Here is a 26,897-nt window from a genome sequence, read left to right as displayed (position 1 = left end):
CAGGGATGCATGAAAATGTAACACATAAATGGGAGATGGAGAAAAACATAGGGCTGCATGCTGCAGTAATCAGTAATGTGCACCGAGGTGTCAGGCATGTTCTTAGCTGTCATCCTCACAGTTTCCTCCAGAGACACTAAGTCACAAAGGTGGTAGATGGCTGACCAGGATTCAAGCTCAGATCTCTCTGACTCTCAAACCATTCTCCCGTGCTACACAGAGGCAGTGTAGACCTTGACATGAGCATTGTGCACCAGAAACAAAACATTAAGAAACCATTGCTGTTTATAGAAATATATAAAACAATGTTGTCTGTTTATAAAAATATATAAAACAATGTTGTCTTTTGATCTGGAAGCTCTCTAGCTGATCGGTAATTTGTAATTTCCCTACAGACCACGGTCCCAGGCAGAAGGAATAATGTGATGCTGCAGCCCCTGCAACCTGATACTCCATATAAGATTACTGTTATTGCTGTTTATGAAGATGGAGATGGAGGCCATCTTATAGGGAATGGAAGAACCGGTAAATATCTTTCCCTTTTATAATCTTTAAGTTTTGCGTTTACCAACGCATCCCAAATACTATATCAATACTGCATTAACATTTACATTAAACATTGAATTTTGAATTTTGGCGAAATGATATGGGAAAAGAATTTGTATTTTAACTTTCCAAACATCCACTGAAAGGAGAGAAAGGGGACAAAAATCTGCATATTTTGCTTTGCTTGAGATGATTTTTGTTTCTCCTTTGGAAAACCATTGCATATTCTCTGAATAATGGTTCAGTTTTGTGTGGTATCAGTAAACGATGTAGTTGCTAACTCAGTCAACGTAGTATCAGTAAAAACCACTATCCTGAAAGAATCTCAAGTCATAAATAAAGAAGCAAGATGATTATCAATCATCTTCTGTCTTTACAAATTTATCCATTTTTTTCTAGTGTACCAAGCAATTTACAGAAAATTATCAGTGTTCGGGCCCCTTTCTACCTTACACTGGTGTCAATTTCTTATTGTTTAGAGCAAAAGTTCTCCAAGTTTTTTGCTCATTGAAATAATCTGAAGAGCTTTGAAACGTATTTATGCTGGGGTACCACCCTCAGAGATACTAGTGGAACTGGTCTGAGATATAGCCTGGATCCACTTATGTTCTAGTGTACAGCCGAGATTGAAAGCCAATGGTTTAGCAGAAAGTCAGGCTGGGCTATAGGTCTGAGTTCTGTTACTGGCCAATACTGGCATTCCTCTTTCCACTTCATTTTGCAAAAATCCACTTATGTAAATGATGTCAGGTTCCTGGCTACATTCGGTTCCCCAAAACTTTTGGTGCTTAAACAATCTTGACATTACAAAATATGGGAAAGGTGACATTTGAAAGCTCTCAAGAGAAAAGCATGACGAGAGTTGTTTTAGCGGTCTCTCCAGGCCAAGAATTTACATATTTACTGATATTCTTTATCTACAAGACTGAGTCAATGGAGACTCAATTTAGTGATTCAAGATGATTTAAATTTAACAACTTTTAATTTTTCACATTCCCTTGGGTTTTAGAATATATTTTGGTACTTTTCTGGGGGAAATAGCATGTTTCAGAATTTTGTGCTTATCAAAATATATAATATATAAACAATACATAAAAGATCTTTACCAGACTTGAAATTTCCAGGATATGCCAAAGCCTTTTGTAGTTTCTCTTGCAAAAAAGTTTTTATTATTTATTTATTTATTTATTTATTTATTTTTTGCAAAAAAGTTTTTAAGTTGAATTCATATATATATATATATATATATATATATATATATATATATAACTCAGTGACTACTCAGCATGCTGTCTAATAGCATTGGTTTACAGGGAAGGGAGGTGGAGGCAGTACCTCTGGAGCCGTGAAGATTTGCTCTAAGTTATGCTGGGGGAGGACAACAGGGTGCTGGGAATGAACATCATTTTAGTCACTAAGTAGCTATGTGGTCTTGGGCAAATCAAATCTTCTTTATGTGATAAGGTGGTTAGACTAGACAGTTTCTAAATTGCTTTTTGGCTCTAACCATCTGTAATCTATAACATGCTAAAAATGGTATGAGATCTCTTATAGTTTCTGTAATTCTGCATTTTAAAACCTAATAGCTCTGGGATTCATCAGTTCCTAAGTCCAACTTGAGTTGCTCTTTGAATTTGGAAAACCACTAAGCTTTCTGCTGAACTTTTCAAAACTCTTAAATTATTTTCTGGATGAGGGCATTTTAGGATTTTATTAAATTGTTCTCATGGGACCACAGTATCAGTATACTCACAGAATTCTGTGCTCTCCTTGGTGTCAATGAAAGATCAGCAACCTGTGCCAATATTTGTTTGCAGTGGGACTGCTTCCACCTCAAAACATACACATCTCTGATGAATGGTATACAAGATTCAGGGTATCCTGGGATCCTTCACCTTCTCCAGTTCTTGGATATAAAATTGTGTATAAGCCAGTGGGTAAGGAAACATCTTTATTGTCATAAAAATGCATTAGAGAGTTATTTGTTTGTGAGGGAGCTCTTTATTGCATGCCCCATTATTAGATTCTCTTGGTAGTTCAGTTGTCACGTTGAAGCCCCTCTCACTAGAGGCAATATTCTTGGAAATAATGTTCTCAGCCAATAATCTGAAGTGTCATTGTTACTATGGGTGTAGATGAGACTCATTAAATTGCATGATTAAAAAGTTTGGCCCGCCTCATAAAATTACACAAATGGAATCTGTGTCCAGACATTCTGTATATTACTATGATTGTGAAATAATGCATATTTACTCAATATAAATTTCTATATTTTCCCATTATGTCAAGGTGTTATTCCATTTTGGGCATATGCATTTTAGTTTATTCCTTGTTAGTTTATTCCTTGCCAGGCTTGTTTTCAACTTCCCATTGACATTTACACCTAAATGGATATCACCTTGATTAACTGATTTGCTATCTTTGTTTCTATGTTCTGTCTGTATGCTTAGCAAAATGGAAGAACAATATTCTTTGTATCAAATGTGCCAGGGTATCTTCCATGCACCCAAAAAGGGTGTGAGCTAGGAAAAGATAAGGGAGAGAGGACAAGAGAAAGGAAACATGGGCCTTAAGAGAGATAACTGAAAGAAGAAGAAGGTGTTGGCAACTGAGGACCTTCAGTAACTGAACTCATGGAATGAGGACCAAGACAGAAATTCTTAAGTCATCTCTACAACAAATTGGAAAAATGTTAATTGAGTACCTACTATGTGTAAAGCACCATGCTGCCAAAGTGGGACTTAGAGAAGAGGCTTGAGGGTTTAGGGTAGTTGATTGTGTGATTGAATTTATTCATTAAAGGAACATTGATTACATATCTACTGCATTCTAGGTACTGTGCTATGTATACTTTGCAAATTAGAGTTGAGGAATTCAGGCTCTGCTTATAGTTTTGTATTCGCCATATAGTGGAACATGTGCTACAGTGAGCAAGTACATAATAGGCCGTGGAATTAGTGGTGTTCATACTATCATTTGAGTGTAAGTTACTCGATTTTAAGGAAAATTTGAGACCAGTGGTGGAATATTTCTATGTTCTCTTGTGATTGTTATTAAAGGTTCCAATGAGCCCATGGAAGCTTTTGTTGGAGAAATGACATCATATACATTACACAATCTCAATCCTAGCACCACCTATGATGTAAATGTTTATGCTCAGTATGATTCTGGACTCAGTGTCCCCCTGACGGATCAAGGCACTACATGTGAGTCACATATCTTTTCATGGTTGTAAGAAAAAGTGTAGTACAAATTGCCAGGTCAGTCAACCAGTTTTAATTTTATTTCTTCTTAACATTTGCATGTTTCCTCAGCATTAAGTAAGTGGCTCTTTCTTCTTGTTCAGCCAAACAAACATATAAGTAATATAACTGAGTATACAAAAATATATGTGATATTTTTATTTCTCATAAAATATAGTTTGAATTTTGAAAGATAAAAAGTGTGATTTTATCCATGAATTATCTGTAAAATTAGTTTTGGAATGCTGTGTAGTTTCTTTGATAAAGGATCTTAAAACATATATTACCTAAGTGCATTGACTGACTTAATTGAAAGTTTTCACAGAAATGCCATGATTATTGACTCAGCCCAAAGATAGATTTTGTTGTCACCAAGTGCCGAATTGCTATTTAAGGACTTAGAAGATAGTGCTTTAGAAAAATTTTACATGAGACATCTTTGTTATTTGTAGTGTCCAGTGGGACTATGTGGAATTTCTTTCCCGAAAATTAGTGATAGCAAAGGGGTCTGTTTTAGCTGTACTACATTTCCATGTATCTTTCCTGTGTGTTTCTTACAAGGAGACATACTAAAAATTTAGGCTTTTATTTTCAGCCACAGTGGAAGTTTCAGTTTTGTGTTATGATTAAAAGTATGCTTTTTTGTCTTTATTTGTGAAGTAAATCTATTTCTTTTTTTCTTTATTTTGTAGTGTATTTAAATGTGACAGATCTGAAAACCTACCAGATTGGGTGGGATACATTCTGTGTTAGATGGTCAGCTCACCGGGCAGCCACCTCCTACAGGCTAAAACTAAGCCCCGCAGATGGTATGTGTGCCAAAAAAAAAAAAAAAAAAAAAAAACCAAAAAAACAAAACAAAACAAAAAACAAAAACAAACAAACAAAAAACCTAAAAAATGAAAAATAGTAAGAACTGAAGCACATAGTAGCAACATTTTAAACTTCAGTAAAGGAGATGCCTTCTCTCTACGAAATGATATATAAAAATATCTTTAAGTATAATTGATGGTAACACTGGCCTTTTCCTTTGTTGTCATAATCAGGAACCAGAGGACAAGAAATTACAGTGCGTGGATCAGAAACCAGTCACTGCTTCACTGGTCTTTCACCAGACGCTGATTATGGCGTCACCGTTTTTGTGCAGACACCAAATCTCGAGGGACCAGGAGTCTCTGTCAAGGAACATACCAGTAAGTTTTTGAGTAATCTGAAAGTCTCTGTAAAGCTTCAGGATAGAATGTTCTAGGTGTGGGAGATGTAAGTGTCTCCTGTGTAGGCACTTCTCCACAGTAATGATTATAATGATGGCAGATTCATGAAGAAGGAGCCTGTGGTTGGTTCAGGACCTTTTTCTACGGCAAGTCCATGCTGGCCCTGTTACAGAGTTGGTGTTATTTTTAAGGAAAGAGGTGCAGGAGGGAGACACGGTTCTAGCTGGCAGTAAGCAGGTGAATATGCACGCTGTTGACTTTTACTCATTTGATCCTATTTGAAGGCCTTTCATCCATCCTTTGAATCGTGGTTTTGCTTTTCACAGCTGTAGTCCATGTTTGAATGATTAGTAATGATACCAAATTTGGATAATATAATCTATGAGGGCCAATGATACTTGATTTGATATCTAGGACTGAAATTGCTCTTAAAATGTACTTCCCATGATATGAAATTTGCACAGGTTATATTCTTCTAATTACCATTTTTTAAATTCTAGCTGTAAAACCAACAGAAGCCCCTACGGAGCCACCCACACCTCCTCCCCCTCCTACAATCCCACCAGCCCGGGATGGTAAGTGCAGCTGCTGATAGGGATTTATGGAGCCTCTACACTATTGCCAATTAATACAGGGTGTTTTTGATGTACTCTTCTTGCTGAAGAGTTTTTCGATTAAAAAAACAAAAAAGATTGCCAGTAATTGTTTTGGCATATTTGGCGTGTATGAAATCAGTCATAAACAATAGTTCTTTGTTTGGAACTCTGCTTCCTCAATTTTGCAGATTAATGTTTAGTGATACTCTCCGTATTCCATAGTCACATGGTGGGCACTTCTGTCTCCTGGGTGCTAGCCTCAAAAGGCACTGTGTACCATTTTGGCTGTATCTTCAACTTACCCCTGGGGCCTTTGGCTTTGGAATTCCTGGCTTCTGCCCTGCATTGCACGAAGCTAAAAAATGTCCATTCACTGAAGTTTGAGACATAATTGTCACTTGTAGTGAACTGGCAAAAAGATATACTGAGCTAATGGGACAGGTCTCTCAGTAATCTGGGGCAATTTTCAGTGTTTTATCAGATAATTAGCTACTGTTTTAGTCTTTCTTCACATTCTGTTTCCAGCATTTAACTAAAAGAATTTCAGATTTTTTCTTTTTTTAAAAAACATTTTATTTATTATTATTTTTTTATATTTATGATAGTCACACACAGAGAGAGAGAGAGAGAGAGAGAGAGAGAGAGAGGCAGAGACACAGGCAGAGGGAGAAGCAGGCTCCATGCACCGGGAGCCCGACGTGGGATTCGATCCCGGGTCTCCAGGATCGCGCCCTGGGCCAAAGGCAGGCGCTAAACCGCTGTGCCACCCAGGGATCCCTAAAAAACATTTTAAAATTTAAATTTAATTAGAATTTCAGATTTTAAAATTATTTTTCTTTTGTCTTAGAAGTTCTAGAATGCTACAACTTTATTAAACTTATGAAATAAAATTAAAGATACAAATTGTATTCTTATAGGACAAAATAATATTATGCAGGGCAAATAGTATTATTACAAGGTAAAATAATCATGGATTTCTTTAAATTAGACTATTGAAAGAAATTCGTTAAATAAACTTGGCTTAAAAATGTTAAATATTTGTTCTTAATAGATTCTACTTTTTAAAGCAGTCTTGGGCTCACAGCAAAATTGAACTGAAAATACATGGAGTACCGTATATAACCTATCCCACAGCCTGCTCCAGCATCAATATCCAGCACCAGAGTGGTGCATTTCCTACAGTTCATGAGCCTATATTGACAGATCATTTTCATCCACAGTCCACAGTTGACATAACAGTTCACTGTTGGTGCTGTTTATTTCGCATGTTAAGTTTTTATATACTAAAACTTTAATTATTTTTAACCCTCCAAGTGTGAAAATTCAAATCAAAGACATTATTCCTTCCCTTTCCTCCATCTGTATAATTCTAGTGGCCTAATTTAAAATGAAAAGACACCTTATTTGCACCAAATCGTTGATAATTATATACAAAATCTCCAGATCCACTGATGGCTTTTTTTTTTTTTGATGGCTTTTCTTAAATTCTGAACATCGTTAGTTTTCATTTGATTTCATCCTCATCTATTACTTGAAGCCACTCAAAACAGTTCCATGAGGAAAGAGCATATGTTTGGATTATGGATCTAAGCTTAGATGGAGTAATTTTAGAGCAGAAAATGAGGGACAGTTAGACTAGTGCTTCTCAAACTTTGTTTTGCATGTAATTTGTCTGGGTATCTTGTTGTTGCTAATCTGATTCAGGAGGTCTGGGGTAGTGCCCAGGATTCTGCATTTCTAAGAAGCTCCCAGGAGATGCTGCTGCTGCTGAACTACACTTTGAGTAGTGGGGTGTTAGGCTACATTTCTCAGTTTTGTAATTTCATTTGAATGAAAAAATTCACGAGAGTTGGGGTTTCTTTGTTTTTTTCCCCCAGTATGCAAAGGGGCCAAGGCAGATATTGTATTCTTGACTGATGCCTCCTGGAGTATCGGGGATGATAATTTTAACAAAGTTGTAAAATTCATCTTCAATACTGTGGGAGCCTTTGATGAAATTAGCCCTGCTGGAATTCAGGTGGGTACTGTTTCATAGGTGGCTATTCATTCGTAGTGTCTTGCTATTTCCTTTGAATATTTGTTTTCGAGTAGAAAAGCTTTTCAGTATAAACTATGTTTTGAGTTCTGTTATTTACTATTTTCTTTCACTTGTGTGAAGGAGTTGGGTGTAAATGACAAATAGAGAAATAAACCTCCTCTAGGTATTCTCTTGCCTAGATGATACTCTTTTTGGAGACGTTGGGGCATTCCTACTCTGACTTCCTGCTTAAGACTTCCGACAATGATACATTTCCATAAAAGGTCATCTAATGTTCTGGAAACAGAACATTGGATTGTGATTGTCATACCCTGTTAAGTTAGAGGACTAAGTGATGAATAGTGACTGGAGTGGGTGTGTGGCATTTCATACTTGGCCATTGTGGCATCTTAGATTATGAAAATAAGAGATTTTGACATAAGCCACAAATAATTTCATAAGCGAATCACTTCTTTTATAGAATGTACTAAGTTTCAAATCCCCAAATAATCCTGTGAACACTTTTCCAGCCCGAGAAAAGTAAAAAAGTGAAGCTAATTAGTCTTAATTTAATCTGTTAGTAGCTAAGCCATTTTTCATCATTTTAGAAATTGAGATTTCTAATAAAAAGTAAAAAATAAGTACTGTATTTTATTAACTTCTATGTGCCAGCTATTTTATATACATGATTGTCAGCCCTCAAAACAACTCTATAAAGTAAGTATAATCATCTCCATTTTACTGATATGGAAACAAAATCCCAGAGATGTGGAGAACTTGTCCTGTGTCACATAGATTCTAATTGGCAGAGCCAGGATTTGAACCCCTTGAATTCTTACTATGAAGCCTGTACTCTTTCCAGTAAATCATACTGTTACTAATTTTGTGGTGAGTGATGATTATTATCACATACGTAGCGCTTTAATATTACCATGAAGAGTGGATGCAGTTAGTGAGAAGTAGTTGGCTGAGAACCAGTTGCTTAGCCAGCATTTGAGTTCAAGATGGTGTGTTCTCATTTCTAATCCTGGGACCTCATTCTTCCCTAGCTTTACTCAACCCTTCCTAAATCCTAGAAAAAGGATTTAGGTATTTTCCAATACCATTGGAACACAGCATTTTTACAATGTTGATAGTAATGACAATTTCACTGAAGATTAGAAATGAGAGAATTGAATGAGATGACAGTAGTCAGTGCTATAATACTAGCTATAAAGAGTTTATAATAGTCTGTGAGATCCAAGACACTTCTTTTCCCCATTAAACAGCAGGAGGAGCCACTGGGAAATTAAAATATAAAAAGAGGCGTGATAACCTCACCACCAATCATGTTTCCTTTCAGGTCTCGTTTGTGCAGTACAGTGATGAGGTCAAGTCTGAGTTCAAGTTGAACACATATAACGACAAGGCCCAAGCCCTGGGGGCCCTCCAGAATATTAGATACAGAGGAGGAAACACAAGAACAGGTACGGTTAATCAAAGTGTACGTAGATCTTCACTCCCCAAAGCGTTTGTACTGAGGTGGAACTGAGTGTATTATCATATTTTCATATTCAGATTCTTGTCTGTTGAGTGTGACTAATGACATTTGGGTAGTTTTCACTGAACTGATACTAAAATGTTCCATGCAACACTCTCTAGGCAAGGCTCTCACATTTATCAAGGAGAAGGTCTTGACCTGGGAGAGCGGCATGAGGAAGAATGTCCCCAAGGTGCTGGTTGTGGTCACAGATGGCCGGTCACAGGATGAGGTCAAGAAGGCAGCTTTGGTCATCCAGCAGTCAGGTAAGCACAGGCATGCGTTTAAAGTCTAGTGATTACACTCCCTTTCTTAACAATTTTACATGTTCAGGAATGATGGCAAAAGATGCAACTTCTGATTTGGCTTTATTGTTCCTGTTTTACTCTGTACTCCATACCCCTGAAATGTTAGTTTATGTTTAATCATGGATAGTTTAGCAATCACTCAAAAAGGACATGGTGTATATCTTTGTTGAAGATGTGGCTTGGGGTAGATAAAAGAGCAAACTGCATTTTCCCATAGTGGCTGAAAGGCTACAGAATGCAGTAATAGAGTGGGCCTAGAGCAGGCTTCCTTCCTGAATTTTGATGCTGAGTCCCTGTGCAAGGAGAAACATAGGGAAGACTTTAACTTTAGCATGTCCTTTGACAGTGCAGATCCAGTGTACATTGCTGAAGGGAGGTGTAGTGAGGCCTCAGAAAGACATCTTTGGGGGTAGACCTCGAAAATCAAATATCTCCAGAACCTCCTGGCAACACTGTCCTTTGGGTTCATTTTCTAGGATTACTAGAGAGGGAAGTAGAGTTGACTTGCATTCACACCCTCTACACTCCTGAATCCCAACTGCCAGGCAGAGTCCAAGGTTAACATATTTTGGAGAGAATTCTATTTTGTGCATGATCTACTGCACTAAATTACAAAATACTTTGTTATATGGAATTTGTCATCTGCACATACTGATTCTTTGGCCAAAGTATGAGTCATGATTAGTGCTAAGTCATATTGTCTTCTCTCAATACAGATTGTTCTCTGCACTGTTTTTTTTTTAAATAAAATTTTGCCTTTATGTTATACACTTTAAGCAGACACCTACATATTTTGGGCTTTTGGCTGATTTAAGTTTGGAGTTATCAATACTTGTTCAAGTTACCTTATGCGTATCTCATTAGAGAACTAATTTCTTATATAGTCTATTTTTTCTACTTTCAAATTAAGCTTTTGGAGTGAAGTCTTTGTTTATTTGTATTAGCCTAAATAAATGAAAGTTTATTGCCAGTGGGAATTGTTGATTCCATTTTAAAATTGGCCAGAGTGCTGCCTTTGAGCCTGAGTTTGTTAAGAATATTGGTTTCAAGAACTCAAATTTTAAATGAGTTGTTTCTGAATTGCATACGTTTAAAATGTTAATGGTGCCCAAGAGAGCTGTAGAATGGGTGGGCATATCAGGCCTGTGGATCTCTGGAAGGAAACTTGCACCACATTAAGTCTTTCTGCTGTTAAAATGTGCTTCTCTTAATTGTTAGGATTTTATTTTAGGAACCCCAATTAATTGAGTTTTCTAGGCCAGAAAACAGGAAGACCTGGAAAAAGTACATATTTATTAAAGAGAGTTTATGTCAATGGAAAGGGCTTGCCGCATATACTCTACTAAGAAAATATAGCATCATTTCTGAAAGGATTTTATTTTGAATTGCTTACCCAATAAAGGATGGAACAGGGGATCTGTAATTTGCTCTCTAACACTGCTTTGCAGGGTTCAGTGTCTTTGTAGTTGGAGTGGCTGACGTTGACTACAATGAGCTTGCCAATATTGCCAGCAAACCAAGCGAACGGCACGTGTTCATTGTTGATGACTTTGAATCTTTTGAGAAGATTGAGGACAACCTCATTACATTTGTCTGTGAAACTGCTACTTCAAGTAAGTCCTGGTCCAAATGGATCCAGAATTTCCCTGTTTTGGAAGATAACTACTTAGTGGACAACTGTCTGTCCTATATGGGATCAAGTCTGTGCATAAATAGATTCTGGGAAATCACTTGGGAACCTGATGAATCATTGTTCCTATTGATATCATGCTAAATGTGTGTTTGTCAGAGGTCTGCTTTTAGCTTTGATGATGTAATATTCCTTGTATGGAAATGAAATGTTTTAATGTATCCTTTTCCCACCATCCCAATGCTATGACATTTGAGTAAATTAATCTTCAGCTTAGAAATGCATTTATAGAAGTACTTCTGTGAGATGAAGGTTTTCCCTATTAGTAATCAATTGGTATTTGTTCTGTCAACATCCGTGCTTCAAGGAAGCAATGAAAACACTGACTTTTGCGTGTGCACTCCATTTGGTTCTCATTTGCCTTTTTGGGTGTAGATTTTTGTTTTTGCCAAGACTTCAGCTTTTAAAATACAGTGAAGGACCAAAGATTAATTATTCAAATCAGTGTATCCTCTTCTCCATCCATTTCTGCCGATTCCTGGGATATTATGGAGACAGTTTTGTGGCTAGTATAGACCCCCGATCCTATGGAGGGCTATGCTTTACAAGTGTTATAGTTTCCCCCTATTAAACATTACTAAAAACTCAGAGCTGTGGTTAGAGGTGGCAGTAGTAAACAAATATCAGTGGTTTACTCTGAGAACTTACAGCTAAAGCTCAGAATGGAGCTGTGCTGGTGGACATGGGTCTGGAAGTACTGTTGGACTTGGCAAATTATGCCTTTGTATAAATTTAAAATCCCTTGGGAGAAAATTTCTTTAATCTATTGAAGAACATCTGAATATTTAATTCTTTTAAATTCTATTTTGATTTATTAAATTCTTTATTAAAATCCTTTAATTCTACTTTGCTATTCATAAGGACATTGCAAAATTCCCACTAGTACTGGAGAAATTTCAGAAAACATTGATTATACTAGTCAGTCTTAGAATTTCTCCTACACAAAGGAAGTGTACAAAGAATAACTTATAAAAGGTTAGATTGGCGTTATTTTTTATAAATGAATGAAAAATTACTTGATATATGTACATGACTGGCTTCTTTAAAAAAATTTTTTTTATTGGAGTTCAATTTGCCAACATATAGCATAATATCCAATGCTCATCCCGTCAAGTGCCCCCTTCAGTGTCCATCACCCAGATATGACTGGCTCTTGTGTGTATATAATATTTGTATATCATGTTGATGATACTTAAAGAACACTGTACATTGCAGGTTGTCCTCTCATTTATTTGGATGGCTACACCTCACCAGGTAAGCATTTATACCCTTGGACACATTTATTTCAGGATTTAAGCAATAAAATTATTAAAATGACCTCATTTTAATATTTGCCTTTTTTTATATAAAGGTTTTAAGATGCTTGAAGCATACAACCTGACAGAAAAGAATTTTGCTTCTGTACCAGGAGTCTCTTTGGAGTCAGGGTCTTTCCCCAGCTACTCAGCTTACAAGCTTCAGAAGAATGCTTTTGTGAACCAGCCTACAGCGTAAGTGTGACAACTAGGAGGTTCCTTCTCTTATAATGGACCTGACACTTTTTTGAGGTTCTTAGAATTTTTGCCCACTTCTTAAAATGTAGAAACTTTACAATTGTCAGAGGTCTCCTATCGATGATTTAGTTTCGTTTCCTTAAATACAGCTGGGTTAAATGTCCTCCATCAGGTCACACAAGGGACTAGGACTCAAGCCTTGCTATTCTCAGACCCAAGAATCTTATCTTGGTTCTGTAGTATTACGGATTATAGACCTTGTAGTATTTAAGGCTAGGATTGTAGATTTAAGGGTTCTTCGAAAGGAGGCTATTTAAACAGGAAATGAATTATTCTGCACATTTCTCCCTGTGGTGCAAAAGGACTGAATGGAGTAAGGGTAGAATGAGAGTCAGCATTCTTTTTAGTGTTTCAGATCTCCAGAAGATGAAATATTGTGGCCATTTTGCTTGTCCAAGATCAGACAGGCAGTGGTTAGTTTTTATTGGCCAATGTTCCGGCAATCTGTTGGGCAGCTCTAGCTGTTGTTATTTTACTTCATGAAAGTTTGCACCTGGGTATCATAACTAAAATATGTATTTTTGAATTCATTAGAATTAAAACACTTTACTGTTGAAAATATGTGTTTGGCAGCTTATAGAGAAAAAAGAACAAGAAGAAATAAAGCCTTTAGAAACTTAGGGCAGGGTCAGAAAATGATGTCTGAAATTTGAAATGCTCTGGGAAAGCTGATGGAAAATCCAGACTGAAACCAAAGCTAATTTCTTTTAAGAAAGCACAGATCATACTGTTGTAGTTTGACCACATTGTAAGTTCCTAACTCTTTTATGGTTAACCATGTTGGTTCGCAGCTTTAGGTTTGTCAGTGAACCTTAATTCCCAGTGTTTAACTTCCAGTCACCACCAGATAGAATTCCTACATTTTAACTTATGACAGCCTATTGTGTTCTTAAGAGTCAGAACTTGTGGCTGAAAGAAGCTAAAAGAAAAGCATGGGTACAATTAAATTTTTTTTCATAAGCACTCATTAACTGAGGAAAGAGGGAAACGGACTGGGCGAGAGATGAATTAATATGGAGGAGATATCATTTTTAACATGGAATATTATGAAAATAGTAGGTTTTTGCAAGTACAAAAGGCATCACATCAGCTTGCCCAGACATATGTTGCAAGAAGCAGGGCAGCATTGTATTCCAGATGCACTAGTGGTGTGCTACCAAGAAGTGAAACCTCAAGAGACATTCTGTGCCTTCTGTCAAAATTTGTGGAGGAATAACTTCTTTTCTGTCCAAGAGTTGATAATTAAAGCCTTTTCGCTACCTTCAGGAATGAAGTATTGTTAAATGGTCTCAGACAGCAAACCATTAATCCTGCTTCAAAGGTTCCCCCAAAACAATGACTGACTCAACTCGGGAAGAACACACGGGATCACATTTTTAGTCTAATAGTCTCAGAGCCAAGAAACACTTCCTTTTAATTGAATCACATCCTTTATCATCACTAAACGATTGCACATGTACATGGCCTTAACATTTATTACTGGTTTTATTTTGGGGGAACATGTAAGCTTCTGGAGATTATGTGATTTATTTGATTTCAGGGGAGGAATTTGGAAGTGTAAAAACTATTAGAAGTAGGGAAGGAGAAATTAAAACCTTAAACCATATGACTTATGATTTCATACCCCTGACATTGGAAATGAAGTATATTTAGTAAGATTCATTCTCTTTAAATTACATTCATAGATACAATGTTTATCACTCTATAAAATTATGTAATTTTATAATCATCTTTGTGTTTAGAAAAAATTAGGATATTAACAGTTATTAACAGTATGGGATGAAAGACCATTGGGCAATTTCTCAGACTTTTGTGCCCTTAGCAGATTGTAAATAATCTGTTAAGGACTTACATAATGGATATCTCGTGTTTGTTCTTTTGATGTTTCCCAAATTTTTTCTCTTCTCATATGCAGCCAGATTATTATGAATGGATTCTAATACTACTGATAATGAGATTATTGTACAAAGATTTAAAATATTCTCTATTTCTGGTGAGAAGTCCTTATTAATTAATTAATTAATCAATTATGTTTTATCCAACAGGGATCTACATCCAAATGGACTCCCTTCTTCATACACGATTATATTATTGTTCAGACTTCTCCCAGAAACTCCCACTGACCCTTTTGCAATTTGGCAAATCACAGATAGGGACTACAAACCACAAGTTGGAGTGATTGCAGATCGTAAGGATTGTTATCTTATTTTAAGGCACATGCATACATATTTTTGATTATGTTTTCTCTTTACTTCTTTTTAATAACCTTCTGACTATATACATATATATTTACTTGATATATACTTTTGTGTTTAAAATTTTAAAAATATATCAGTAAATATCCTAATTACATTTTATCTCAACCTAAATGATTGACTATTTTAGAAATCTCTCTAACAAGAATTATTTGTTAATACTTTCAACATAAAGCATACCATGCTTGTGATTTAGTAACAATTATGTGTTGGTTACAGCTTCTAGCAAGACATTGTCATTCTTTAACAAGGATATAAGAGGTGAGGTGCAAACTGTTACATTTGACACAGATGAAGTGAAGACATTATTCTATGGAAGTTTTCACAAGGTAAAAACATAAAATTATCTGGTTATTTATAGAAAAAATATGACTTAAAAATTTAAACCAATTTGTTATTTGTTAAAATGTCATGTTAAATTGGTAGAAACATAGCTGTCTTTTAAAAACAATCTTATTTTAGAGAATTTGATTAATTTCAAGATATTTAAAATAAAACAATAATTCTAATAAAGAGATAAATGGTACCAACATTTTCAATGCTTATATTTTTTCAAAATGTGAGTCATGTAGTATATATAGTATTGTATGCTTATTTTTTCTACCTACCATTTTATTTTCTTTATGTCCTTTCATTTCAAAAGCTTAATTTTTGTGGATTGTATTTTATTTGATAAAATTATTCTTTTACAGAGCACAGTAAGCTGCTTCTGCTTGCTTATTCGTTGACAAGTTACAAACATGCTAGTCCAAAAGTTATGATTATTAATAATTAGTATAAATATTTATAAGATTAACTTTTCAATGAACACACATAAATTCTCTAAAATTATTAGGAGTTCTAAGATGCATTCTTAGGGGATTGTTTATTCTTGTTGATCTTCATTAATTTTTTGTATAATCAACATCGGAGGATAACACAAACTTTATATCACATTTCTAAAGAATGATTAACTGACAAGCACTAAAGTTGAGAGCTTAGAAATGAAAAGAACTGTCTAGTTCAGGAATGGACTTTCTAATGGTATTCCTTCATCCATTGGATTGAATTAACAGGAGGAATACCATTTGGGTAACAGTATGGCACTCAGAAAATTAGTCCCTGTGCACAGAAGACAAATATTTCCAGTTCAGTCTGATTCTCAAGTGAAAATCAGACTTTCCTGTGCTTGAGTAGTTTAGCTAGATTTCTTGTAGATTCTATTCCTGAGAATCTTGGTTTCTTTCCAGAATGTTTTTCTTATTGATCAATCATTCTTCCTAAGGATCGCAAGGGACTCTCTCCTCATGGAGCTCAAAGCGGCTTCAATGTGAACATTAATGAGAAGAAAAAAAAAAAAACAATGAAGGAAAAACAAATGTCTCTGAGTATAATGGCATATCTACTTAACAGTTTACAGATTTCCATGATGAAGTACAGTAAAATAAATGCCTCACTGGGAAAGCAAATTCTAGTTTGACAAATATTAGCCTCAACTGCTTCTTATCTGATAATAGATGTTGAATTTGGCTAAATTCTCATGAACTTTTTTGGCTCATTGATATACCCATTAAACTTATATTTGAGTACTTGCTAAAAAGAACTATTTTATTTTTCCTTCTATACCATTGAATATATTAGAGACTAAGTCTTCTGTGAACCAACTGATAACCACTTAAAAACTATTATTTTTAAATTTTCAACTTTCATCAAATACTTCATTTTACTTAAGGGAAAAAAGGCAGTATTTTGCAGAGGTCTATAGTGACAGTCATTAATTACAAATCATGACAATTTGTTTGACATTTCCTTCTTTGCTTGCCTTGAAGAAGGGAGTCCCTTTGGATGTAGATCTCTGTTGGATAAAACATAATTGATTAATCAATTAATAAGGACTTCTCACCAGAAATAGAACACAAGTTTTTAGGTTTTATGTAATGCCTCTTCTTTTTCCTTCAGATAAGCTCTGTTTCCTCAAAGTTCTACCTTCTTTTTTCATCAGACCTTTCTTTTTTTAGTTTCTCCTCTACTTTTTCACTATGCTCTTTTTCGTCTTCCATTTCTCTACCCCATTCTTTTAACCTATTCTCATTGATCTCATCAGTTCAAGAACCAAGTTCAGGCACTATTGTCTTTTTACATTCTTTACTGATCCAAAGATTCAAACACTTTTCTTTCATTTTCCATCTAATTTGGGAACTAAACTTCTTTAGTCTTTTGGATAAGATGGAGTGGTACCCTGATAGCAGGAAATTAATGAAAATGACATGCAGGGGGCTCTTGGGAGAGAGGGTGGATAGGTTAAAAGAACTTAAATAGGGAATAGAAGACAGCTGTTGCTCCTTAAAGATTCTCTTAAGGACAAACTTTTGTGTCTCTGTTCCATTTCTGTTCCAAGTGAGAAGTTTATAAGAAGAAGCAAAAATGGATTAGATGAAAAATAAAGATTTAGGGAATGGCAGAGCTTGGGAAGGGAGATGAGTTGATAAGAGTGTTCCTATTGTTTAGTACTTTTCTGTGACCAAAAATGTTTCACAGCTGGAAAATAGGCCCTAAGTACTTGGAACAGTCCACTCTGAATGTTTTATACATGATTTTGAAATTGATGAAACATATTGAAGAGATTGTAGCAAACTATGTTTTTAGCATGAGTTTCTTTATGGGTACTATTGACTGACATTTGCAATAGTTTTGTTACAAATTAAACTTTTTGATTTTGAAATAATTTTGGGAGGTACTATGATTTTTCAAATACTTTGTGAATTTTTGGCCCTGAGATTGTTCATACAGGAGCCAACAAATAGTTATTTTATTTTTAGCTGGATGTGGAGCCCAATGTAGGACTTGAACTCAAGACCCTGAGATTAAGACCTGAGCTGAGATAGAGAGTGGATGCTTAACCAATTGAGTGACCCAAGCCCCCCAAGTTTTAGTTCTTATTAGATAATAAATATCTTGGGAATGCATATGTAATGTTCTTGAACTCAGTATTAGAAGATTGTTCTGGAAAAATTTAAAATTTATTTTTAGTAAACTATGATCATTTTTATATAAAAGCAATCCATATGTAATTCAGACTTACAACTTAGAGATGTACCAAATTAGCATTTTGCTGGTGATTGTATATGGGAAAAATATTTACTGTTTAAAGACATTTCCAGAGATTATCTTTATCCTTATTGACTCAAAACGTTTAAGAGAATTTCTGTTCCTTTTAACTTAGAGCCAAACTTTTCATAGTAATCATCAAGTACTTACTTGAGTATTTGTGCTGTGATAAGTGGAAACGATGTCATGACTATAACTCAAAGATTACCTGCAGCCATTCCTTACATTGTTGAAATACAAATGTTTTGTTAACCATCTATCTAATAGATTTAAATTGCTGAGTGTCCTCAATATCAGATAAGAAATAAATCAACATAAGATTCTTTCCTTATAAGGAAATAGAATCTTGTATCTATTGATTACGAGAACTGAATCTCTGTAGAAGATGTGTGCTAATTCTTTACTATGTTAGGAATCTGTATGATGTGCAAGTTCTTTTTTTTTTTTTTAAGATTTTATTAATTTATTCATGAGCGACACAGAAAGAGAGGCCGAGACACAGGCAGTGGTAGGAGAAGCAGGCTCCATGCAAGGAGCACAATGTGGGACTCGACGCCGGGAATCAGGGATCATGCCCTGAGCCAAAGGCAGATGCTCAACTGCTGAGCCACTCAGGCATCCCTGTGCAAGTTCTTTTTGACTGAGATTAGGGAATAGCAAATTAAAAATGGAATTTAGCAAAATCAGTGGAAAACATTTGAGGCTTCTTTCTACTGAGTATAATATATTGATAATTTCTTAACTTGTATATGAATAGTTCTTTATAGTTAATGGAGTCATCACATCTACTACTCATCTTTAGTCATCTCAGGAAGAGTACCCATGGGAAAATAGGAAATTATGCATGTATATGTGGATGAAGACTCATTTAATTTGATGCTGTTAATAAATGACATTGATGTTGCAGCCTAATGCTTGGACTTTTAGTCTAGGACTTGATTTGGGTTAAGAATAACATAAAGAACATATTTTTTAACCTGTGATTTGACATATGCAGAAGGTAGCCAATTTTTTTCTGGGTAGAAATTTTGTAATGGGAACAAATGATCTTTTTAGGTTCATGTCGTAGTGACCTCAAAAAGTGTTAAGATTTACATCGACTGCTATGAAATTATAGAAAAAGATATCAAGGAAGCTGGAAATATTACAACTGATGGTTATGAAATTCTTGGAAAACTTCTTAAAGGGGAAAGAAAATCAGCCACAGTAAGTAACATATTTTTTTTCCTTGATACTTGGGGTTAAGATTGAAATAGCATTTCAAAAATAACCAATGAGTTGTTGTTTTTTTTTTTTTGTTATTCTCAGTGAGTTTTAAATTGTCAAATTTCTTAGACTGAAACATTGAAAAAGTTACATTGAGGAAATATGCTACTGACAGAACATAATAATGTGCTTGACTGCTAGAAACAAAATAAGATGTCAAAGCACCAGAGAACATCATTTAGTCATCTTGAAACAGGATCAAGTTGGAGAGTACAACACAAATAATTGCCAGGATAATCAGTGAAATCTAAAATTGCTCATTTTCTGTTCTTCAAAGATAGCAATTGTTAATACAAATTTTTGCGATCAAGACATTAAGCATTTATTACCTAATGACACAGACACGGGCTGTTGTCCTAGAGCCTATGCTCTCTCACAGAAGAGTCTGCCTCAGAAGGAAGATCAGTGTAGTGGGATAGCCAGCTGACTGACCATATTACTCATAATTTGCAGTAGCTCAAGCTTGAGGCAGGAGCATGCCAACCATATTTACAATGCTATGTAGTAAGAAAAATTTTAATGTAGAATTTTCACTTTATCAAGCTAATTAAGTTCTTATTAAATATCAATCAATCATAATATTGTTCTAAAAGCAAGATTAACATCTTTGGCTTCTATTATTATTATTTTTTAATTGCATTTATTTAATTTTCCTTTCTTCCCTGGACAGGATTTTCTTCTCTTAGATTCACAAGTGAAATTTTTATTCCACAATGTAGAAATAATTACTGCAAACTTTAAAATTGTGATTAACACCTGGAATTTTAATTTAATTAATTTTTAAAATTTTTTTAGAGATTAATAGAATAGTTAGTATGTTTAATCCTATAAATTAATAGTGATGATAATGATTACTAAGATTTATCAGCACTTTGCATGTTCCTTTTTGTTTATTGAAGTATAGGTAACACATAATGTTATGTTACTTTTAGGTGTACAACAGTGATTCAATAAGCTTATGCATAGACTTTTTATTGAAGATTGCATTTGCTCTTTAAAGAATAATTATAATAGGTTTATAAAATGATGGGTATATTCAAGCAATCTTTTCCTTTTCATCAAAGGAGCTTTGTTTTTAAAATGTAGAAAGATAGTATATACTATATTGAAATAGTTAAACTGAGAGTAATCATAAAAATTACTAACCAGCCCTCGGGTAAGAATTTATGAAAAGAAAAGCATCAGCTTTAGAATAAATAAGGAATTTCTAAAGCATTTTTCTGCAAGGATGGACTCTAAAAAGTTGATTTAAATGTGTATAGTCCTCAAATTCTTAATTAAATTAAGTCTTAATCCTAAATTAAAGAAATTAATATTCTCTTTAAAAAAACCACAGCTCTAATCTAGCATTTTATTTTAGCTACGGAAGTGAATCAGATGTGGGAATTTCACATATGCATTTTGCTTTAACTTCTCTTTCCCTTAGGCATAGGTTTTTATATTCTTTCCTTATGAAGTAAGGATCACGTTGTTCTCAAGGGTCTGAACCCTTGAGAGAGTCTTTGTGAGAAATTGACAAAGGTTAAAATGTGGAAAGGTTAATATAAAATGTTTTTCGTGCGTCTTTAGCTGATTTTGCTGTTGGTTGTTTGCAGTTCCAAATCCAGAGTTTCGATATTGTTTGCAGTCCGGTGTGGACCAGTAGAGACAGATGCTGTGATATTCCCTCTAGGGTAAGTAAAAGGGAATGGAATTGTGTCGTGGCCATAATAGTCCTCCCAGAATAAGGGATGTGGTTGCAGATGGTCAAGGAGAGGAAGTATCACTCAACAACTGAGTCTCCAGGATGGAGCTAAGGGACACACATTATGCACATGCTCATCTGCTACCACAGCTCAGGCCAGTGACCCTACCTTCGAAAGCCAGGAATACACAAAACCACATCTGGAAATTCTCCCTAACGGCCAGAGTGGTTGTGTGTAGTTAGAAAAGTCCTGCTGAGTCAGCATGTTTGATAGATCTACTTATTACAGAGCCCTCCTACTGCTTGTAAAATATCGGGATTGTACAGAATAAAAACCATTACTTTCCTGGATACCTAGGGCTTATGGTAGACATAACTATATTACTTTGTGAGATGATAGTTTTCCCTCATTGTATCTATTTAAGTGGTAATAGTTACAAAGTTGAATGTGATGATGGATTGGATGCTTTGGGCAAGCAATGAGCTGCATGCATCCATGATGAATGTATGTTATTTATTCAACAAATAAATGAGCACCTTATTGAGCACCTTTATTATAAGCCAGATAGAATTTTATGTGTTTGGGTTATAGAAGTGAAAAGTGAATATTTTAGTGGAAGTTGTGTGTGTGTGTGTATGTGTGTGTGTTGTGGCGGAGAAAAGAATTAACAAGTAGATACATACTACAATACAAAGTAGAAAGCTCTATGATGCAGAACTAATCCGGGTGAAGAGATAGAGAACCAGGTAAATCCCATCAGCCCTCAGGGATAAGGTGGGGTAAGCGAGGCCTGATGAAGTGAAGGTGCAGACAATGTGGATAAGAGAGAAACAGCATTCCAGTCAGAGGGGACTGACTGTACATGCAAAGGCCCTAAGGTCACAAAGTGCCCTAAGTATCTGAGAAATATTCAGTAGGTCAGTGGGACTGGAGCAACATGAATGGGAGTGGCAGTGGTAGGCAGTGAGATGGACAAGGTGGTGCTAATTTGCAGAACATGTACGGCCTTGTAGCCCATGGAAAGGATTTTAGATTTTACTCCGAATGAAATGGTATTGATACCTGAAATACTCAGTGTTTCTCTAACAGGATTCAACATAAGACTATTTGTAATAATAAATACAAATTATTTCTTCAGGTTGAGAAATAGATTTCCTTGTGTATGTAAGGTAAGTGGGGGGTGAAGGATTGGAAGTCATTTTGCTCTCAACTCATAGGTAAATATTCTTTTTCAAAATTTCAGAGAGATGAAGCAAAATGCCCTGCTCTTCCAAATGCTTGCACATGTACACAGGACAGCGTTGGACCTCCAGGTCCACCGGGCCCTGCGGTAAGGGAACTGCAATAGTCCTAGTTTTTCCATAGGTCTCTGGAGGGATCGTTTTGCCAATATATAGTGGATAAAATGTTTCCAGCCATCAGTATTTTCTAGGACAGAACAAGCTAAATTGCAGACCATTTTTTTATGGTATGTTTCAAGATCAAAAAAATGGAATAAACCAAGAATAAAATTTAAACACATTTGAACACATTTCATGTAGGAATGAATGATACTGGCTAGTATTCAGGAGCTTTGCTCTTACAGATGTGAATCTGGGTTTCCATCTATAATCATATGATTTTGAAAATTTCTTACACCTCCTAAAAGCTTCTTGTATGTATGTAATGGAGCCATGGTTGAGAGGCTGATACAGAACAACTTATTTAGAATCTAGGATATATAGACCTTATATAGTAGACATATCATAAGAATAACATGCAAGAAGGGAAATTTATATATGTGATGATATTATAAACTCTGGGTGAAAATATAGGGGTTTGGAATAATTTGAGGAAGAAGTCTATGACCAGGTCTATTCATGGGGGAGGGGAGACCAAGAAAGCGCAAGGCACACCATTGTAGATTGCAGTGATAGACTTCATTTATCAGCGTGGAACCCCTTGATTGTGTCAATCTAGCATCTAACCTGGTAGTTTTGTGGAGTGGAAGGGTACCTCTAAGGTCTACTAGCCTCCTTCAAGAAAATGGCTAATTAATGTAGGAAACGCTCAGAGATTCTCAGAACACCAAATTTTATCATACTTGTATCATAGCAAATAATGTAAATTGATTTTAGGTTAATTACAAATTAGCTCCTCATGTACAGAATCAAATGTCACTGGAATTACCTTCATTTATTTATTTATTTTTTATTAACAGTGACTTACCTTATTTATATTTGTAATCATAAAATTATATCCTGGGTATGACTTAGATGTTTTTGAGAAGTAAGGATTTTTCCCCCCTCTAATTATAAGGTAATATTATTGGATGTCACTGTCATATTTATTTCCTTTTTGTTCAGTGAACTCTGAATTCCTGTTATTAAAGTATACATTCTGAAATTCTGAGAGAATCAAGATACTCTACTTTTTGCATGTTATTTTCTCTGAAGAATGCGTTCGTATAATTCCAAAACAGAATTTTCTCCTTACTGTATTTAAGTAATGCTTGTTTTTTCCGTTAAAGCTCAATTTCAAATAGACTTCAAAACTTGCTAATGATTAAGAAAAGTTCAGAATGTAAAAGTGAGATACTTAAAATGTACTAGGGTTCAAAATTCTCTTTCCCCATATTTGTATGACATGTAATATTCACTTGAATATTTTGTAAGTAACTAAAGAAGTATTGATTGCCTGGAGAATACACTGCTTCTTGAAGTAATTTCTATATATCAATGTCTCCCTACTTTCCTTATTTTTACCCTGAAATGTGTTGTTACTATGTATTTTAGGGAGGACCTGGTGCTAAAGGTCCCAGAGGTGAAAGAGGAATCAGCGGGGCAGTTGTAAGTATATTTTAGAGTGCATTTAAAATTCCATGTATATGTTGAAGTCTGATTGTTAAAATTTCCACTAATGGGATATGTGAGCTTGAGCAAATTAGTGCAAGTGTAGTGTGCTTTAGGAATATAAATACTTACGTCTTGTCTCTGGTTGTCAAAATGATGGATTAGACCAGCCAGAGAAAGAATTGTCCAAGGCAGCTCACTCCTGTAGGAATTACAATGTAGGAAATCTGCCCAAGAACCTAAGGGTTCTGCTGCAACATGGAGCCACAGAGCATAACTCAGACATCAGTTGGAAGACCCACAGGGAGCTGAGTCTTGCTGGAAAGCTGGAGAGCTTCAGGAGCAGTTGTGCTGCTTTTTTTTCACCTGTCTCAGAGAAAGAGCTGAGTGGCCACGTATGCCACCTTTCTACCAGGTCCATACTGGTCTTCCATAAAACAACTCAAGTTTAATTAGGGAGGTCTATTATGAAGATAATGTGTACTTTTGGTCATAATATTACTAATGATAAGCTAACCCACTTAGGAAAGGGTGAGGCTGGGATGCTATCTCAGGTCCCTGACTCTCAAGTATGCACCTTTTCCACCTGGATATGTTGCAAAGAAGCTCTAGTTCCAGCACAGAGCATCTTCTTAGTGAATATCTGTTTTCTTGCTTCATTTATAAATGCATTAGTCCCAGAAATAAGCCCAAGTCAAAGAGAAATCAAGACTAGCTTACACTAAGTCAAATCCACTGAAATTCAAGCTTTGATCTCATATGAATTCATGAATATAAATACATGAATATATCATATTCAGTGTGTTTTACTTCTCTTAAGAATCTACTTCTAATGGGACTTTTGGAAATTTAAGTGCTTTTGAGAATTTATTGCCCTTTTCAAATGTTCTTTAGTGAGTAATAGAAGGAGGAAAGGAATGGCATTAATAAGTGCTTTTATAGGTATGTAGATTTCTAAAATGCATACAGAAGTGATTGATGTCTTAAAGTTATGATGATAGGCTTCTAATTGGGTATTATTAGCACTGGATGGTCATTACATGACTTTGTGGTTGTTTCTCTCTTATGTGTTTTAGGGGCCTCCTGGCCCTCGTGGAGATACAGGTCCTCCAGGCCCTCAGGGACCCCCAGGCCCCCAGGGACCCAACGGACTCTCTATTCCTGGAGAACAAGTAAGCTCAAAGGCTTTCTGTATTTCAGTGAGGATGGTGAATTAATATTAAGTTAAACTGGAATATTTTACTGTATTTTGCCAAACTCAAATGTTTTCTGAGAATTCAATAAGGTTTTTGTTGAGATAACTTCCCATGGCTATAATTTCAGATATGTAAATAGTGTATATAATAACTTATAAATGTGTAGATAAAATTATTGCCACTAACTTGACCTTTAAAAAGTCATAGGTAATGCATATATCCTCCAGCATCCTGTAAACTTTGAAATTACTTTCAGACTTGGTAGGCCTTGGCTAATATTGATAATCTTGAGGCAAGCTTGCATTGTTTATCTAGGTCATTACGTCCTTAAAAAAACCTTTTAAATAAAATGTTGACCTTTTGTTCCAAATGCGAATCTGAAGTTATAAAAGGTGTTTTACCCTTTAAGACTGATATTTTATTTAACTACTACCATTTTTTCTATACCTTAAAATAAACAAAAAAATATAGTATATAAATAAGAATTTGATACCTGCATAGTCTTAAAATCAAGTCTAAACTCCCGTCTAAGATACCTTAATAGAGGACAGATAAAATTTTTTTGACGCTTAGAGGAAAACAATAGATATCAGATATAGCTAGAAATGAGACATGTGGAGGGATAGGGCTTTCTCGCTCAAAAGGCTTGACTGAATCTACTTTTAGCTGCTTATGTCCAAAAGGAGTTTGGGAGCTTTTACCTATCTTATTACTATTATTAAATTAAATTTATCAGTTTTAATTAATTCAACTTTGCCTTTGTAACAAATGTCTTCTAGCATGTAGTTATAAAAACCAAAATTATGTTACAACATAATGTGCATTGACAATCTTTCTATTAAAATTAGCACCTAATTAAATATATTAAATAAAAAGAATAGTTTTTTCCCTTCAAATTTTATTTCCATGAAAATCCCTTATGTTAAACTATGTTCTTTTAAAGTAGGTATACCATTCCATAATTATGTAAAATTATCCTATAATATTATAAGAACACAGCACTTATAGTTTAAAAAGTGAGCATCAATCCAAAAAATGATTTATTCATCTACCTTCCAAAACGTGTTTACATTGGATTTATGAAGTGATGGAGATTTCAGAAGTGACTCATGTCTTCCCTTTTCACTTAATCTCTGTAAAATGCCTGAGGACTGTTTTCCCATTGCTGCCCTAGGGTCGCCAGGGGATGAAAGGTGATGCTGGAGAGCCAGGGCTTCCCGGCCGAACAGTGAGTTGTTCTTGAAGTTGTCTTTTCTTTCACTTGTCAAGGACTATTTGAAAAGTTGTCCCCCAAGTGCCCCAAAAGGTGAACCCAGGCGAGGCAGCAAAGCAGAAGCCAGCCTATGTGCTTCCCATGAATGACCACTTCATTCTGTGGTTATAGTTGTCACGTTTGTGCTGTTCATTTCAGGTGTCAGCTTATTGACAATCATGATTGTACTATATGGCTGGCACTGTACTTTGTTCTAGTTTCTGTTTCTTTTCAGAGCTCCCTGATATATTTTTTAAAACACTTTATTAATTTATTTGAGAGAGAGAGAGAGAGAGAGAGAGAGAGAGAGAGAGAGAGAGCCAGAGCATGCATGAATGCACAAGCAGGAGGAGGAGTGAAGGGAGAGGCGCAGGCTCCCTGCTGAGCAGGGAGCCCCATGTGGGGCTCTATTTGGGGACTCTGGGATCATAACTGACTGAGGCACCCAGGTGCCCCCACCCTTGAAAACTTTTTCAAACATTTGGGAGAATAAGACGTATCTTTTCTCATATAGGAACTATATTACAGCTTTTCATTTGTTTGCTTCCTTTTGTGTAGGGAACCCCAGGATTACCTGGCCCACCAGGACCAATGGGACCTCCAGGAGATAGAGTAAGTTTTCTGGGGCAGACTCTATTGA

At 35.4% G+C, this 26,897-nt stretch overlaps 1 protein-coding gene across 2 annotated transcripts in view; it reads left to right on the top strand.

The window, feature by feature from the left end:
• COL12A1 (collagen type XII alpha 1 chain) overlaps positions 1 to 26,897 on the top strand; it is a 116,354-nt gene that overhangs the window by 72,978 nt on the left and 16,479 nt on the right. For both annotated transcript variants that reach the window (XM_038554541.1, XM_038554542.1), the window contains exons 38-58: positions 396 to 525; positions 2,364 to 2,483; positions 3,606 to 3,752; positions 4,481 to 4,597; positions 4,835 to 4,981; positions 5,503 to 5,577; positions 7,476 to 7,615; positions 8,958 to 9,081; positions 9,257 to 9,400; positions 10,891 to 11,055; positions 12,348 to 12,386; positions 12,484 to 12,622; positions 14,731 to 14,873; positions 15,160 to 15,269; positions 19,084 to 19,233; positions 20,889 to 20,966; positions 22,222 to 22,308; positions 23,753 to 23,806; positions 24,886 to 24,981; positions 26,180 to 26,233; positions 26,816 to 26,869. In XM_038554541.1, coding sequence (XP_038410469.1) covers positions 396 to 525; positions 2,364 to 2,483; positions 3,606 to 3,752; positions 4,481 to 4,597; positions 4,835 to 4,981; positions 5,503 to 5,577; positions 7,476 to 7,615; positions 8,958 to 9,081; positions 9,257 to 9,400; positions 10,891 to 11,055; positions 12,348 to 12,386; positions 12,484 to 12,622; positions 14,731 to 14,873; positions 15,160 to 15,269; positions 19,084 to 19,233; positions 20,889 to 20,966; positions 22,222 to 22,308; positions 23,753 to 23,806; positions 24,886 to 24,981; positions 26,180 to 26,233; positions 26,816 to 26,869 — 2,313 coding nt within the window. The remainder of the gene's footprint in view (positions 1 to 395; positions 526 to 2,363; positions 2,484 to 3,605; positions 3,753 to 4,480; positions 4,598 to 4,834; positions 4,982 to 5,502; positions 5,578 to 7,475; positions 7,616 to 8,957; positions 9,082 to 9,256; positions 9,401 to 10,890; positions 11,056 to 12,347; positions 12,387 to 12,483; positions 12,623 to 14,730; positions 14,874 to 15,159; positions 15,270 to 19,083; positions 19,234 to 20,888; positions 20,967 to 22,221; positions 22,309 to 23,752; positions 23,807 to 24,885; positions 24,982 to 26,179; positions 26,234 to 26,815; positions 26,870 to 26,897) is intronic.

This window comes from Canis lupus, chromosome 12, assembly GCF_011100685.1.
Source record: "Canis lupus familiaris isolate Mischka breed German Shepherd chromosome 12, alternate assembly UU_Cfam_GSD_1.0, whole genome shotgun sequence".
Taxonomy (NCBI): Eukaryota; Metazoa; Chordata; class Mammalia; order Carnivora; family Canidae; genus Canis; species Canis lupus.
Note: the sequence above shows the minus strand (reverse complement) of the source record. Positions and strands in the feature narration are given on the sequence as shown.